Below are 16,977 nucleotides of genomic sequence, written 5' to 3'. Positions count from 1 at the left end.
ATAACCACGTCTTTGGTGTCAAGCGGCACTAAATGTAGTGTGAAGAAAATATTATGCATAAAAAAAAGACAACATTAAATAATTGTCTTTTATAATGCCACTATGCTAAAGCCAAAGAAAATAATTAAAATATTATCTATTTACTTTTATATTAAGCATAATGTTAGATTGCACCTTTAAAATAAAAATAAGCAATGAAACAATAATATCATCAAAAATATATATGACCCTGGAGCACAAAACCAGTCATAAGTAGCACGGGTATATTTGTAGAAATATCCAACAATACACTGTACGGGTCAAAATTATCGATTTTTCTTTTATGCCAAAAATCATTAGAATATAAAGTAAAGATCATGTTCCATGAAGATATTTAGTAAACTTCTTACCGTAAATATATCAAAACTTCATTTTTGATTAGTAATATACATTGCTAAGAACTTCATTTGGACAACTTTAAAGGCGATTTTCTCAATATTTAGATTTTTTGCACCCTCAGATTCCAGATTTTCAAATAGTTGTATCCCAAATATTGTCCTAGCCGAACAAACCATACATCAATGGAAAGCTTATTCATTCAGCTTTCAGATGATGTTTAAATCTCAATTTCATAAAATTGACTCTTATGACTGGTTTTGTGGTCCAGGGTCACATATATAGTATTTTATACTCTATGCATATAAAAAAATCAGATGGCTTATTTTATATCTAAAATCAAAACTAAAATCTTTAATTTATTTTCTCTTAAATTTTCCATAGACCACCAAGCACCCCTGACTTTATTTTGAAAACTGGTATAAAATATTAAATATTACTGCAATATGTTGAATATTCCCTCAAAATATTTCTTATGTATTTATAATGCGAAATATTGTACACTTCTGTCTCTCTCAGTTGTATCAACTTTGGTGTGAACAAGCCTTGTAGATGATGTTCTTATGCAAAATACTCTGTGTGCAATCGTCTAATCAGATTTCCAAACATGAACAGATAAACCGCCTCAGTCTAGGAGGCTGCAACAGTGACGATGCACATCTCCATTCAGCTGCCAATCAACGACTAATGAAGCCTCACAGAAACACAGCTTGGATAAGCTGTGTAGGCAAGAACTCCTGCCAGCAACACTGAATGTTACTGCTCCACCTAATACCATACAATCCCACTATGACACAATTGTACAGTTCCATGACTAACCAAGAGTTCAGGTTTTCAATACTGAATTACAAGAGAACAATGTGGCATGATAAGTTCTTCCTACTTGAATCTTTTCTTTCTTAGTTCTTATACGTTTATCGGTTCTGTGTGTGGTTGCAATATTGTGAGGATCCCTGCAGACACTCGCACTCCGCTGGAGTCCAACGGCACAAAACAATTAAGCACAACCCAAATCAAACTGAAAAGTGCTGATAATCCCTCTTCACAAAGGCTGGTTTAGTAGACTGCTTTTGTTGGGGGGGGGGGGGGGGGGGGGGTGGCTTTTTTTGTCTCTCTTGAAGACTTATTGTGCTCTGATTTATGCAATAAGGGATCTGACCTGTAGGGTGCAGGAATATGGGCCTGTGTCAAGAGAGATTAATGACCACCTGCTGTCATTTAATGTTCAGATAATTAAAGTCATGTCTCTGATAAACGAAGCTAGAGTTTATGAGAGCCAAGAGTACAGTCTGACACTGTAGCTGACCTGTAATGAGAACACTACGCCAAGGCTAGACACGTAATACAGTGGCTGTTCAAAATAATACACCATCATACCACATTTAAAGGGAATCGGTACATGCTATTTACTGATGCAGGCAATACCTATTTTCTGACGTTTGGCAATAACTTATAACAAGATGTCTGCAAACAGACAAAGATGGTATTTTCTTTTATGCACAGAAAGTTTGTCTTGTTTTTCTCTGGAACAGGAGCTGTGCTTGATGTCTTGCTCTGGTTCATCTTGTGAAACGTGGCCAAAAATATGTTCCGAATCCAGGCTTTGTAGTTCCAGTGAAAACTAATCTTAATGCTATTGGTTTTCTAGAGAAGTGTGTGCGTCTAACTTAGCTTTGGGAGGGCACTTTTGTGAAATGAGCTCCATGAAGCTTTAGACGAAGTTTTAAGTGTGGAAAAACTTGACTGGGCTTCACAAAGCACCAACATGAACTCCAGCAGTCACCAGAATCCCAGTTTTGAGCCAATGTCATCCAATTCGAAGTCTGGTAGTTTTATATGTCTTGTCACTCTGCAATCTCTAAATATGTGTATTAACTAAAATTATTTGGCCAAGCACATTCAAACTCATCCTGTTATTGTCATTAATGCCTACCACACCAGTGCAAGTGGTGCAAAACATTTAAAGAAGCCATTTCAATGTTTTTGACAGAAGTCTCTCATGATCATTTATTTGAAATATTTTTTTAACAATGCAAGTCTTTACTGACCCCAACATTTTGAATGGTAGTCTATGTATTCATTGTTTTTATTATGAGCCGATTATAATTTCTATAGCCTGCAACTCTCTTCATGAAGGTTTTGCTATTCTTTTCAATATAGACATCTTTAGCCTCTGTTGTGAGGGTGGGGAAGGAGTGGCTGCCTCTGTAAAACCACACTTCTCTCCACCCACCCACACACAGGCTATAAACCCTCTCACATAAACATCTGCTGAACCTAGCAAACACAACTAAATATTATGAAATCTAAGATTAGCACTCCCTCTCTCCTTCCACTATCTTCTTTTCCCACCGACAAATGACATCATTCATTTCCTAATTCAAGGCCAAATCAACTGTGATCCCTCGTGAGGGAATGCTCCTCCTACCCCTGATTGATTCTGAGTGTATCAAGCATGGGAAAATTCATGGAAGTCCTGACCCAGGCCAACCCTCCGTTTAATAGCAATTGGTTTCTCAACGGAGCGTTAACTGTTAGTGCCAGAGTTTCTGCTCGCTTTGACGTATCGATCTGATCCTGCCCACTCTCATCACATATTTTCATCATTCTATTTCTTTTACATTTAAAAGGCACTCTTGAGTAAGTTTCAGTTTTTTGGATCTCATTTAGTGAGGCACTTAGAATATTTTGAACTATAGCAGAGCGGTTTTGGTGTCTATAAAAAACACTTTGAATATTTGAACACGTGTTTTAATTTCCAAGTAAAATACTAATAATGCTGTAGTGCACCACCCTGTTCTGTCTGTAAATGCATGATTTATCATCTGACTGAGGGTGTGCATTATGAGTTATGATATTTGCTTTCCATGAATATTGACGAATGGCCATTGGTCAATATCTTTCTGACTAATAACAGAGAGAGAACTCACTACGCAGCGGAGTCGTTGAGCTGGTATTCTCTGGCCCGGGTGAAGCAGCTCTGTACCCCTCCATCAGCCCACAGTCTGGTGATGACATTGGCCAGGTCGTCTGCCAGGATGCCCTGTTCCTCTGCCGCCCCGGACAGGGAAAACAACAGACGTGCATCATCCTATAAAACAAACGAATAAACAGATCCAATCAAAAATAATGCACATTAACACACAGAATACAGAAACTAACATATTTATATACATCATATGCAAAAGAATTAGGAGTCACAAAGTCCAACCAAATTCATAAACTGTGAATAATCTGCAATGTGAACATATTACCTCACAGCAGCTCGAAACTGACTCAGCAGAACTCACTACACATTAATCACAACGTTTTTACTTTATTTTTTACCCATGTGTCCACTAGCCCATGTGAAGAACTGTTTTTTATTTCTATCTATTTACATTGATTTTGTATCATATAAGTATTTGAAGATGCAAGTGCATTTAACCTCACCCAGAGTTACGAAATGCCGCGAGCTTCAGAACGAACACACACAAAACACACATACGCATCTGTCAAGAGTTTCGTGAATCCAATATGTACTGCATTCCAAACGACATAAATGATGCCTTTGTTGAGCTAGGGCTGGGCGGTATATCAAGTTTGTATGACACATCGATATATTTTTTATAAACAATATGGTGTGAAGCAATACCATTTATATCAACACCACGCAAATGCGCAACACACATAGAGCCCAATAAAATAGGATCGCAATAATTCTGACTAAAATATTAATTTTACTAAAATATGTTGTTGAACAATAAATGTACCATTTGTAGAATTTTAAACCCACAAATAAGTGCATTTCTTGATGGCATTAACTGTTAAGTTAATCAAGATATAATGCATTTAGTCTGTGCTTTTTTTCATTTGTAGTTTAGTGCAATTAGCTTCTGCTTTACAAAGCATTATTTTTGTTTTTAGACTTTAAGGTTACAATGTTAGGATGTCATGTGATTTTAACCCTTTTTTGCACATAATATATAACATAGCCTACATAGTTACATATTCACTATATTTGTTTTCATAGCCTTTAATATATTGTTGTTTCATTGGACAACGCTGGGCAGGATATAGATTTTTTTTTTAAATAAATATAATAAAACAAAAACAATTAGGAAAAAAAGTGAGATGCATATCATATACCGCAATTAAAAAAAAAAAGCATATCTAAAGTAAAACACTGAAATGACAGCTCCTGTTAAACATACTGTTTAACCCCAAACACTTGTTAGTAGACCTGATATTGTTTATTGATTAAATATCGTTAAAAGGAAATATCGGTCTTCCATTTGCATTATCTACACCAGCGGTTCTCAATTCCAGTCCTCGCGTACCCCGGCTCTGCACATTTTGTATGTTTCTCTTATTGCTTCAGACGTTTGTTATATTTGACTGCAAGTGCCCTGCGAAGTGGACATTACCGGATATTCCTCCATGATTCCAGTTTGAAGGGAGCGTATATGTTCCATACAAAGGGCATTTAAGTGAGTTAACAAAGAGAGACATGCAAAACATGCAGAGCGGGGGTACGCGAGGACTGGAATTGAGAACCGCTGATCTACACACTGATCTTGAAGACAGACTGGTTACATGGTGGCATTCTGGGAGAAGGGACATTTTTACAGTTGCTGCTGTGTGTGCACGTGCATATGTGTACTTTGTGGGGGTTACTTCATGTTACTCCAGAGATTTATTTGCCAGGTGGGTCAAAGGTGCAGTATACAAATGTAAGCTATGCATCCCCTGAGAGAAAAACAGCAAGGGAGAGAAGGAGTCTATGACTAGCTCTCACCTCCAGATTCTACTATCGCATCTCAGACTCGAGTCTCGAACCGTCTCCCACACACTTCTCTCAGAGCTACAGAAATAACCGTCTACCTACATATCTGTCTTTCTCCTCCCAGAGTATATGTTGCAGGAATAGAGTCTCACAGCAAAACCCCTCCCACCATGGAGCTGAACTAGATCACAGGAAGTCAACCCTGGGGTGGAACATGGGAGCCATGAGCAGAAATAATGGGCTGAGAGACGTGTGACACGACCGACCCCGTGCTTCTAGGGGATGTAATGAATTCTTAAACTGTGTGCTACTGTATACTGCAGTAATACAGTATATACATTAATCGTAAATGTGAAACGACACAGTGTTTCGCAATTCAGAAGTTAAATAGCTCATAGATTCAAGGAATGCTTGAAACAAGAACACCAAAGGTTCTTTTACTATGCGGTGGAAAAAAGGCAACAGATATGAATAGAGGATTACAGGCCTTTTAAAAGATTTACGGCCTCAAGAGAAGAGAGAGAAGGGAAAAGAGAGAGAAAATGAGGAGATGCAGCGATCAGCCCCATGGGATGCGGCTTTCCACGTGTCTAAAGCACACTGCTCAAACTGTGACATATGGTTAACATATGCACTCACTCATACTATTTAAAAGGTACACTGACTAATGTTCTACTTCCTGTTTTACGCATAGCATTGTGTACTCAATGTTTTTGATGAAGTTAAGGAGTAACAGAATCAAATTAAACATATGGGATGGTCAAGTTGGTGATTTATGAGGTCCACAAATTTTTTTTTTGAATATAAAGGGATAATGTCTCTACTACATTACAGAAATCTTTTTTTTTTTTCTGATACAAACTGATTTAAAATGTGATAAAGCTCCAGGTTTGCTATGCTTGTTTGTAGGGCTGCACAATTCAGCCATATCGATATGACTACAAAGTAACTTTTATTATTCTTTTTAATAATAAGTATTATTACTATTAAATAAATGTTATTACTATTAAATAAAATATTAAACAAAACAAGAAATATTACTATTGTATCATTTCATCATAAAAATAGTATTTAAAAGTATAATAATAATAATAATAAATATAAATATTGCTCTCTAAAATTAGCTACTAAAAATATACAATATTATTTATAATAATATATAATATAATTTTTTAACAGTGAAATAATAATACTAACATTTACTTAATTTCTTCAGTTTCAAGCACTAAAGGCACAATATGTAAGTTTTTGCCGTTAGAGGGCGCGTTTTCAAAACAAACAAAGAAACAAAGGCGTAGTTTGATGACGCCGTGACTAAGTGTGGAATCATGGGAGTTGTCGTCTTCATCCCCACAGCCGAAGCAATCCGACGGGATTTGGGTAGAAATCATGTTCATGGATGAGCTAATGTATTAAAGATTTATTAACATCGTAGTATGAAGCAGGGCGAAGCTGAAAGCCGTCGAAGCAAAACGAGGCCGCTGAAGCAATTGCTAATGAGAGACGAGCGCGACACACGGCTCGAAAGCAGCGGAGCTTTTATTATGCCACAGTCAACGGCTTCCGCTCCTTCCGGTCGTGTGTATGTGGGGTAAAGCGTCACTGTTTTATCATACTAGATACATTTGAAAGTTATGTTATAATGCTACTCTGTGCGGTCGTCACCTGTATAATAAAACACATAACATATTAAAGCGTCTTTGGTGTTTCCATGTTTTCTACAAAACAAAACCGGAAATCGAGGGGTTATGATGTCATTGGCAGGCGACACAATGACACTATAGACACGGTCCGTGTCACTAGTTAAAATTGCTTATTTCTCTGGCTTTAAACATTCTTCGATACATTTGGGATAATGTAAGTACACAAGTCAGCAAAATATATAACACTGTTCTAGTGGTTTTTGGATATTTTAATAAAAAAATCTTAAATATTGTGCCTTTAAACTATCAAGCTTTTATTTTGGCGGAGATAAAAAAATTGGATATGTCAAAAAGGATTTGTCAAAATTGATCTGTGTATTAAGTTTTGCAGTATAAATGTATTATTTTTATTTTCACATAGTTAAAAAAGTAAAACAGTTTTTGCTATGGTATCAAAATTAGTACAGAGAAAAGTGAAATTTTATTGGTATTGGAACAGACTACTGAAGTGTTGGTATTGTGACAACACAAACACCAATAATGACTAACATGTTTTCCAATTAATTTATGCCAGCAGTATAAAGTTGATACTTGACATTAGTTTGATAAAAGCATGTGTTGCTCTGAATATGTACACATTTTAAGATACAGTGCCTTGCAAAAGTATTCATTTTTTTCACATTTTGTTATGTTGCTGCCTTATGTTAAACTGCTTTAAATTACTTTTTTTCCACATCAATCTACACTCCATACACCATAATGGTAAAGCAAAAAACTAGTTTTTAACATCTTTGTAAATTTATTAAAAATAAAAAACGTAAATGATTCCATTGCATAAGTACTCATACCCTTATCGTTCACCTTCCAACAGGACAATGACCCTAAGCACACCGCAAGAGTGGCTTATAGAAAACTCTGTGAATGTCCTTGAGTGGCCCAGACAGAGCCTGAGCTTGAACCCAGTCAAATAATTCAGAAACCTGAAAATGTGCATTTGCCCCCATCCAAGCTGACAGAGCCTGAGAGGTGAAGAGGTGAGGTGAAGAATGGCAGATAATTGCCAAATGCTGATGAGAAAAGCTTGTCGCATCAAACAAAAAAGACTTGAGACTGTAAAGGTGCTTCAGCCAAATATTTAGTTAAGGGTATGAATACTTATGCAATGTACTTATTTCAGTTTTTTTATTTTGAATACATTTACGAAGTTGTGACAATTCTGTTTTTGCTTTGTCAGTATGGTGTACGGAGTGTAGATTGATGTGGAAAAAAAGTAATTTAAAGCAGTTTAACATAAGGCAGCAACATAACGTGAAAAAAATGAAGGGGTATGAATACTTTCGCAAGGCACTGTATGTGTGTTTTTCCCATTCCAGCCCTTAACCTAAAATTAGTCTGACACCCTTAATAAATAACTCAGAAATGCTTCTGATTGGTGTCTTGTGAACATTACCCTGAACTAGCTTAAAGTAATTACACAGGGTTTTCTTAACACAGACTAGTTACTGAGATCACCCACTGACTTATCAGTTATCAGTTTTGACATCCTTCATCAAAAACACCTCATAAACGAGAAAGGAGGAGGAAACACTTGAGGAATGTCTCCAACAGATCTCGCTCTCACTAATTAAACGTGATGGAGAGATGTTGTTAGCCATTCTAACATCACTTTACAGTTCTATTCCCAGAGCAGAGACAATCATCCATCTCTCCCTTCACCCGTCTAATTAAACTATACACTGCTGCTGCACAGTGAAAATAAAGGGCCTGTGTTGGTTTAAAGGAGCCATATTCTTCACTTCATTCTCTGCACGACGAGTGCTGCATTTTTTTAAGACACTGACAAGTTAAAAGAAGTTCGACTTTTAATAACACGTCTCGAGACTCCTGTGTCCTACTTCCTTCCATTCAGTCAGTGTTAACCCTGTACATTCACTGTAAATCTGGTTTAATATCATGGATTCGATGGTGATATCTATATAGTGAGGATAAATCTGTGCTGATAGAGATCAAGAGTTTCTCCAGAGCCTCAGGTGGATCAGATGCACTGAACATACTGCTGCCTTCAGGCTGTTCTCTAACACTCTGACTTCCACATTTTCTTTTTTCGCCTTCTTTTACACTTAATCTTTCCATCTCTCGCAGGTTCTGAGGATTTGTGCATAGACAGCAGAATAAAAGATAGTTATTGTGCTATGTGTGATCTGAAGTCTCTTACAGGACTCGAGTAGAAGGATGAATTAAATTGATCAAAAGTGATGAAGACAAAATGTTATAAATAGTTAAATTTCCACAAAAGAAGAAATAAGAAATGTTTCTTGAGCAGCAAGACCAGACTTTATGCTGATAATCAGATATCTGGCTTTGTGACGAGGGAAGGATCATCTAAGCTGGTGGGTGTTTGAGTTGATCTGAGAGTGTGTGTTATGCTATACAGAGGATGTGTGTGATTTATTTGCGGAGGGAATGCTGTGTGTACTCACCGCTCTGCCACTGTCCTCATATTCGATCTTGAGGTTGCTCATGGCTTTAATGATGGCCATGATGGACTGGATGGTGTTACTGTAGACCACAGCTCGATACTGCTTGCACTCTTCCTCCGAGTAGCCGTCCTCGTGAATGATCCTGCATAACAGACATACAGACGATCAATCAATCATCAGTGTGGTATAGTATATTTAGCCCTCATTAAAATTTCATTTCCATTGTTTTAATGTGATTTATATATATAATACAAGATACTGTGCGTGTATGTGTGTATATATATATATATATATATATATATATACACATACATGCACACATACACACACACACACACATATACATATGCATACACACACACACACATGTATATTATGAAGCGGCATACAAGTAGTAGTTATATAAAATCAGAATATATCAATGTAAATAGTGAATATTTAAATAAGTAAATAAGAATATATAGTTGTAAGTCTGAATATATAGAAGTAAATCTGATTATATTTATAAATCAGAATATTATCCATTAAATTAAATATCAAAAGTGGCAGTAAAAACTTTTACATTGTTAAAAAATTATTTCAAATAAATACTGTTTTTAAACCTATTCATCAAAAATAAAAAAAAACATTAAAATAGACAAGTTATTTTAAATTGTAATAATGTCACAGTTTTGATTTTACTGTTTTTCTTTTCGATAAAATAAATGCAGACTGGGTGTGCATAAGAGACTTCTTTCAGAATCATTAAAAATATTACCAACCCTAAACTCAATATTAATTGTAAATATAAAGCTAAATAAATATTTGTTATATTCACCAGAAAAAGCAAATATAAACATGCATAACTAAATAAATAAAACAGAACAAATTCAGGATGGCACAAAAGACAAAGAGGTAAGAACTAGGCCTGTCACGATAACTTTTTGTTGTGCGATATATTGCCCCATAAAAAAATTGCGATATGCGATATTATTGTCATTTTAAGACCATTTTATGACAGATTTTTCCCTGACCTTCTTTTCTCTGTAAATTAAGGGTGCACACTATTTCTGAAAAACACAATCCCTACTTAGCAGTCAGATGTCCGTCTGTATGCACAAAGGCACAGATCCCTAAACAAGGCCATATCTGCAGATGAAACTTTTTTTGTAGAAGCATTTTTAAATTTGAACTAGCACATGACTACACCACGTTATGTACGAGAAGCTGCAAAAAACACAGGCGCAAGTGGAAAGTACAAAACATTTTTTATTGTGTTTTTCATAGTGTTTTTTTTTATGTAAATATAATGGGCGATATATTGCGTCACCAAAAAGTATTGAGGTCATGTACATATATTGTGTGATAAGTCAATATATTGATTATCGCGACAGGACTAGTAAGAACATTAGGTTTTAACCCAAAGCCTGGCTTTAGTATCCAGATGTAATATAAAATTTATTAATATGAACAGGCTTTTGCAGTGGATGGAACTTAGCTACTGAATTGATTTTAAGTGCTGGTGGGAATTGTCCTGTGGATCTTGTCAGACTGCAAATCTATGGAGATTTTTTTTTTATATAGTCAGCTCTGGCTCAGTAGTTCAGAGGAAAATCTCTGAGGATAGAACTAGAGAGCCAGTTCACCGTGTATCACTCAAATGACACTCAGACGGCATTTAAAACACCTTCAAAGGGAAAATACAAACAACCTTCTCCAATATAGCTAAGCACAACTAGAGTCATTTTATAATAATGTAATTCAATTATTAAAGAATGAATGCTGCGATTACACCCCAGGTCAGAGTGTGTGTGCCAGGAGGATGCATTCAGTGATGAGAGATGGAGTACAAAACATTTTCCATTAGAATGATTAGATTGTAAAATTGCTTTGGGAAACAGAGGTGTAAAAAGAGCAGCAGAGGTCAAGGTCAGATAAACAGTATTAACTGCTGCCAGGGGCCCGACTACATACACACGCATAGCAACAGCTGTTTATGTGAGTGTGAGCAAGGGAGACACATAGGCTCCATACCCAGACAGGACTTTTAGCCATCAGCGTTACGTTTGTAACATTTGTGTCAAAAAATGTTGTCTAGGTAGGCAACTCACTCTGTCTTGAGACGACTTCTATGTGTAAGGCCCCAAAAAACACTCTACACAAGTATGCTTACAACGCATAAACAATTTCACGTTTTATTAAGTTCTGCAACATGTTCGAATACAACTGATAATACAATGCATTTATTTTGCATTCTCAGAGCTGCCACAGTGGGTGCTATTGCATGAATTAATGTGAACTAGTTTTATGGTCGCGTTATGTCAAGCCTGATCTCATGATGAAAACGTACCTGTGGGAACTTTTTTGCAAGACGCGAAATACGTAGCATATTCGATGTGAAACGTCCAATGGCACTAAAAGAGTGTGTTTTTTTTTCTTCCCCAGAACAGATGAACGCACATATGGTACGTTTTATGTGACGTTGGTTTTGTATGTATCCCCGCAGTTCTGACATTAAATGTTCGTTGAGTGGTGCTATAACTCTAATGCTCTGTGACGTTTTAAAATAACGTACCATCTACACTACACCTAAGCCTACCCGATAGTATGAACAAAAGCGAATGTGACGTAAAGACGCAAATTGCAAGCATGCCGTTTTAGCTTGTTTTTCGATCTCTCATCTTTGAGCTCTTTCATCGTGAGTCAGGTTTTTCACAGGATTCGTACCCAAGGATTCCGCATCCTAAGTCCAATTCCATGCCGGCTGGGCTACCGAGCAAGCTTGTTACATCCAGAAAATGAAACATATTGAGCTGTAATCATAACTGTGTAGGAAAATGATTACAAGTGCTAGGAAACTGCAGTGATGTGTACTTATTGGTACGTATTTTGCATCTTCCTCAATTATTTTGGCTGCATAAACCTAGTCCCTTTCTTACAAACTGATCTCAAGCTTGAATTCAGATCTGCCTCCATTCAACCAACGAATGAAGGATTGAACTTAGACTCTGTGCTACCTTTTTTATTTCCAAGAACCTATCTCATTCGGATATACGTCACAATGTGGAAGAAAAGATTTGAATCTATCTACTGTTATATTGCAACTTTAAACTTGTCTAGCTACCTGAATAGCTGTTCAAATTGACGATCTAGCCTTTGAAATGACTCCCTGAATCTGACTCACTGAAGTGAATGATTCTAAACACTTATTTAGACTTGGAACTCTGGGGTTTGTGTATGAGTATGTGCACTTTGAGTTTATTAACTAGCGCAGGGGCAAAAAACTCCTAATGTCCCATATCAAGGAATATGTGTATGTTTGTGCGAAAGAAAATATTCTTTCGTAACATTTTCTCACTTTAGAGTTGCAGCTGTTCCCTCTCATATCATCCACACCAGCGTCAACAGCTGGCATTCAGAGATGTGTCTGAAAGAGAGTAAGAGATTTCGAAAAGAGAAAACATCGTTCACTCACTTCATCTGTTTTACGATGGTGCTCTTCCCTGATTCTCCAGCACCTGTGACAGAAACACAAAGAAAACAAGGTTATAACACACTTCATCTTCAGACAGGAAAGCAAGCTCACAGTCACAGTTTTTTTCTCCGTCTAGTCAGAGTCTTAGCGCTAATGCCCACCCTGTATTGTGAATGTGTGCGTGTGTGTGTGTGTAGCCTATACTTCCAGTAACTCAAGTCTTGCTGACTTAGCTGCCGATCTTCAGCGTTCCATTCTCTCCCAGACCTGGTGTTTATCAAGTTTGGCCTTTAATGGAGATGTCCGAGTGCTTCATAAACAGGAAACAGGGCCTTATCAGGGTAATTTCCACAGGCCTGCGGGGGCACGCTACTCATTTGACATCTAACTCCCTCATTTGAACATTATATAAACACACAAAACATAACGGCCGTACTCTAGAATCAACAAGCTCCCACAAGCACCTTCTAACACCTCAAAAACAAACATCTACGCGTCACAATGGCATGTCTGATACGGACTGGCACATGTTTGTGCTCTGGGGAGCGTGTTCGTGTCACATGACGTGCAGCTCTGAGATGTAGCGCGGCCCTCTTACACAACTCTAAACACACACGGATTACGCTGCAAACAGAGCGGAAAACTGCCCTCAAACTCCAATGAAATGGTATCCGAAGATGCACAAAAAAAGGAAAGCCTGAAAAAGAAAAAGTAAAGAAAGCCTGTGTGTGTGTCAAAAGATGGCCTACTGATTTCAAAATCACAGTGTTAGCACACCTGTCAAAGTGCCACACACTCACACCCACTTACTCTACGTGAAGAGACGACTTCACACTTGAGCAGCTGCTGTCAACACCTCAAACATGCAAAATCAGTTCTCCCACATCTTACGGAGACGGCAGCCGTTCAGACTTCAGTCACGCATCAGTTTGCGGCTTTCATTTGAGAGATTTTTGCTGCTACTGCACGTGTAGAAAGTTGGTGTAAAGGGTTGTTCACAACAAGGATTGTAACTATAATAGGGCCCTATGAAACCAGTTTTTTATTTTTTTTTTCAAATTCTTGTCTTTTTTTTTTCCAGTTGTAATTTTTCTGGATTCAGATTAAATGGTTTAATTATTTTTAATAATCAAAAACAATGTGTAATAACCTGAATTCATAAAACGTTAACAATGTGATAATTTATGATAATGATTATTGTAAATGTAATGATTTAATACTAATTTCTTATCAAAAACAGTCATCAAATGCAATAAAGCAATAAAAAAAATGTAATTACATTTTAAATTCAAATTGAATGAAAACTTTAAAAAAAATTTATTGTTTGGCAAACAGTAAAATTGCTGCACAACAGAGGTTTTCTGTTCAAATTAAAACTTCGAAGAAAAAATGTGTGATATTCCTTAAAAATAAGGTTGTAACAATTTTATTATTATTATTATCACTGCTAATGCTACATGATCTAACTTTAAATTGATAGTTCACCCAAAAATGAAAACTCTGTCATTAATTATTCACCCTCATGTCGTTCCAAACCCGTAAGACCTTCGTTCATCTTCAGAAAAAAAGAAGAAGATATTTTTGATGAAATCCGAGAGCTTTCTGACCATCCATAGACAGCAGCACAACTACCGTGTTCAAGGCCTAGAAAGGTAGTAAGGACATTGTTAAAATAGTCCATGTGACATCAGTGGTACAACCGTAATTTTATGAAGCTTGAGCATTTAATACTTTTATGAAGCTTGAACATTTACAGTGGAAGAAGACAAAGTTGTAGTGTACACTTATAAAAAAAACAATTTTACCGTCCCTTGGTATGGACACTAATATAGTTCTTGTTATACTTAGCGAATTTGCATTGTGCTCAATCCCTTAGAGGACAGACAGGAGACGGGATAGCCCTCACGGGAAAATAAAAGCCTGTATGACTCAACATGTCTATTGTGTATTAGTGTTCATACATCTAGCGATGTGCACCTGCAGGATGTGGCCATTTATGTTTTAGTTATTGTCTGTGAATAAAACTGGCGACACTTCCACGGAACGCGTTTTAAACCATAACAAAAGACAAAAGGTCATCACATGAGCAGCACTCAACCAAACAGTAGTCGTGGATTACCAGAAAAACTCTCTCTTAAACAAACATAAATGAGCTACACATAGAAGCACGCTACATCTTTTCAATTTATCCAATTACGGTTATAGATTCTTCGCAGGGTCTCTGAACTGAAAATCGTGTGCCATCTCCTACGAAACTAATTTTAAACATGACCAGCGATTCCACTGGGATGGCAGCCGGGTTCTTCCTGTATCCAAGAACATTTATTACACAATGGCCTGTATTTTCAGCACACTACCAATTAAACCTGACCTGTTTTCATTTTATGAGCTCAATTCCAAAGCAACATGCACATGAATATTCACTTGCAGTTTTTTTCTGTACTCTAAAAAAAAAATGCAGTAGTAAAGAACTGCAAATTACTGGTATTGGAATAATTTAAAAATAATTATTGCACATCTCAAAAAATATATTAAATTTAAATGTAATTTTTTTTTTTAAATTTAATTTAATTTAACTTTAAAACCAGACAGACTCAAGACCTCCACATGTGTGCAAAAGGCCTGGTATCAGGTGTTGTTTTTGCATTGCATTGGTCTCATCACACGGTTGCGGTACCTCAGATCTGAGGGCAGGCGTGGGTGTGTAAATGACAACATGGGCTACGCTAATGAGAGCTCACCAATACAGTACAGTGACGTGCCAGTGAGCTCAGGTGTGCACTCCTGATCCGGAGCCAGGTTGTCTGACTGAGGTTGACTGAGTTTTTGTGGTCATTATGGTCTGAGGCACACAGGTTCACAGTGGAGACGAGAATAATTCGGTTTTGTTGCTGCAGCTGCGACCCAGGTTACCACAGTACACATCTGTCTCCGTCCACCCTGCCTGTCTTATTTTCTAGCTTGGCCATGACTTAACCAGTTTTACGGTCTCTCAACTGCATTATGAAATCAAAAGCAAGTAACTTACCTATTTAAAAGGCTGAGATCATGCATGTAATCCATCTGATCACGTTTAAACAGACTTAAGTTCTTGCTCTCGCTCGCTCACTTCACTCGTCCTCTGGGTTTTTGTATTAATTGCTCCAGCAGACAGACTTGACCACAGCTCTCCACCCTTTGTGGTGCAGTTGCTAAGCATTAGCTCCTTTCTGCTCAAATTCTAGGAATCTCCAGTCCTCCACAAGCAGAGCGTGATCTCTCTGACTGTTCACTTAATAAATGCATCTCCCTCTTCTCCTTTTTCTTGTGCTCTAGTGTTCGCAGGCTAGTCTAATAACAATGCTGGATTAATAATCTGATCTGAAGAGAGCCTTTAAAAACAACACAATAAAAAAATAAAATATAATAATGATAATGATTATGATAATGATGATGATATTAAAAAATAAAACATGGGCAATTAAAAAAAAACATGTTTTTTTACATGATAAAAAATTACACATTAAAAAATATTAATTAAAAATATAAATAAAATTAAATAATAACCTAACCTAAATTAAATTCAGGGAGTCATTATCAAAAAAAATAAATAATTAAATACTTTGAGGTTTAAAATATGGTTATAGGGTTTAAAATGAATATGAGCTGTGTCAAAGCTTAAATATTAAATAAAATAAAATAAAATAAAATAAAAAAGGATTAGATTAAAAAACAAAGAATAAGCAAAATATTTAAAATAGTTTTAGGGGTACAATATAGGTTTATAGGGTTAAAATGAATATCAATACATCAGAGCTTTGCCATAGTGAATTGTGTACATGCTCAGGAAAAAGGTAAAGTAAAATCATATAAAGCAAATAATAAAAGTAAATATAAAGTAGAATAAAAAACAAATTAAATTCAGAAAGTCATCAGCTGATTCAAAAACAAAGGATAAGCTAAATATGGTTTAAAATAGTTTTAAAGGTAGGATATAGCAGCTTTCCCTAAATAAATAAACATCAAATATCCACATTTTATTTTATCATCTTGCAGTCCTAATCTTGCAGTTTCCTTTGTAATATTCTAAAGCATCCCTTAAAACATATGCAAATGTCTGTGTCCTTCTGGGCATAGCTACAAGTCAAAGAGCTGAAACAAAGGACAAGAAATTTCCAATAGGATTCTCTGTGCAGAGTACAATATTGCACAATATTGTGGTGAACCTCTTCATGGCAACGTAATTGTAAAAAAAAAAAAAAAAAAAAAAAACACAAGGAC

At 36.4% G+C, this 16,977-nt stretch overlaps 1 protein-coding gene across 2 annotated transcripts in view; it reads right to left on the bottom strand.

The window, feature by feature from the left end:
• LOC107677503 (guanine nucleotide-binding protein G(i) subunit alpha-2-like) overlaps positions 1-16,977 on the bottom strand; it is a 78,331-nt gene that overhangs the window by 6,585 nt on the left and 54,769 nt on the right. For both annotated transcript variants that reach the window (XM_016472425.1, XM_016472426.1), the window contains exons 2-4: positions 12,718-12,760; positions 9,264-9,405; positions 3,306-3,466 (exon numbers count right to left, since the gene is read on the bottom strand). In XM_016472425.1, coding sequence (XP_016327911.1) covers positions 3,306-3,466; positions 9,264-9,405; positions 12,718-12,760 — 346 coding nt within the window. The remainder of the gene's footprint in view (positions 1-3,305; positions 3,467-9,263; positions 9,406-12,717; positions 12,761-16,977) is intronic.

This window comes from Sinocyclocheilus anshuiensis, unplaced genomic scaffold, assembly GCF_001515605.1.
Source record: "Sinocyclocheilus anshuiensis isolate Anshui unplaced genomic scaffold, SAMN03320099.WGS_v1.1 scaffold660, whole genome shotgun sequence".
NCBI lineage: Eukaryota > Metazoa > Chordata > Actinopteri > Cypriniformes > Cyprinidae > Sinocyclocheilus > Sinocyclocheilus anshuiensis.
This window is presented reverse-complemented; position numbering and strand designations above follow the sequence as displayed.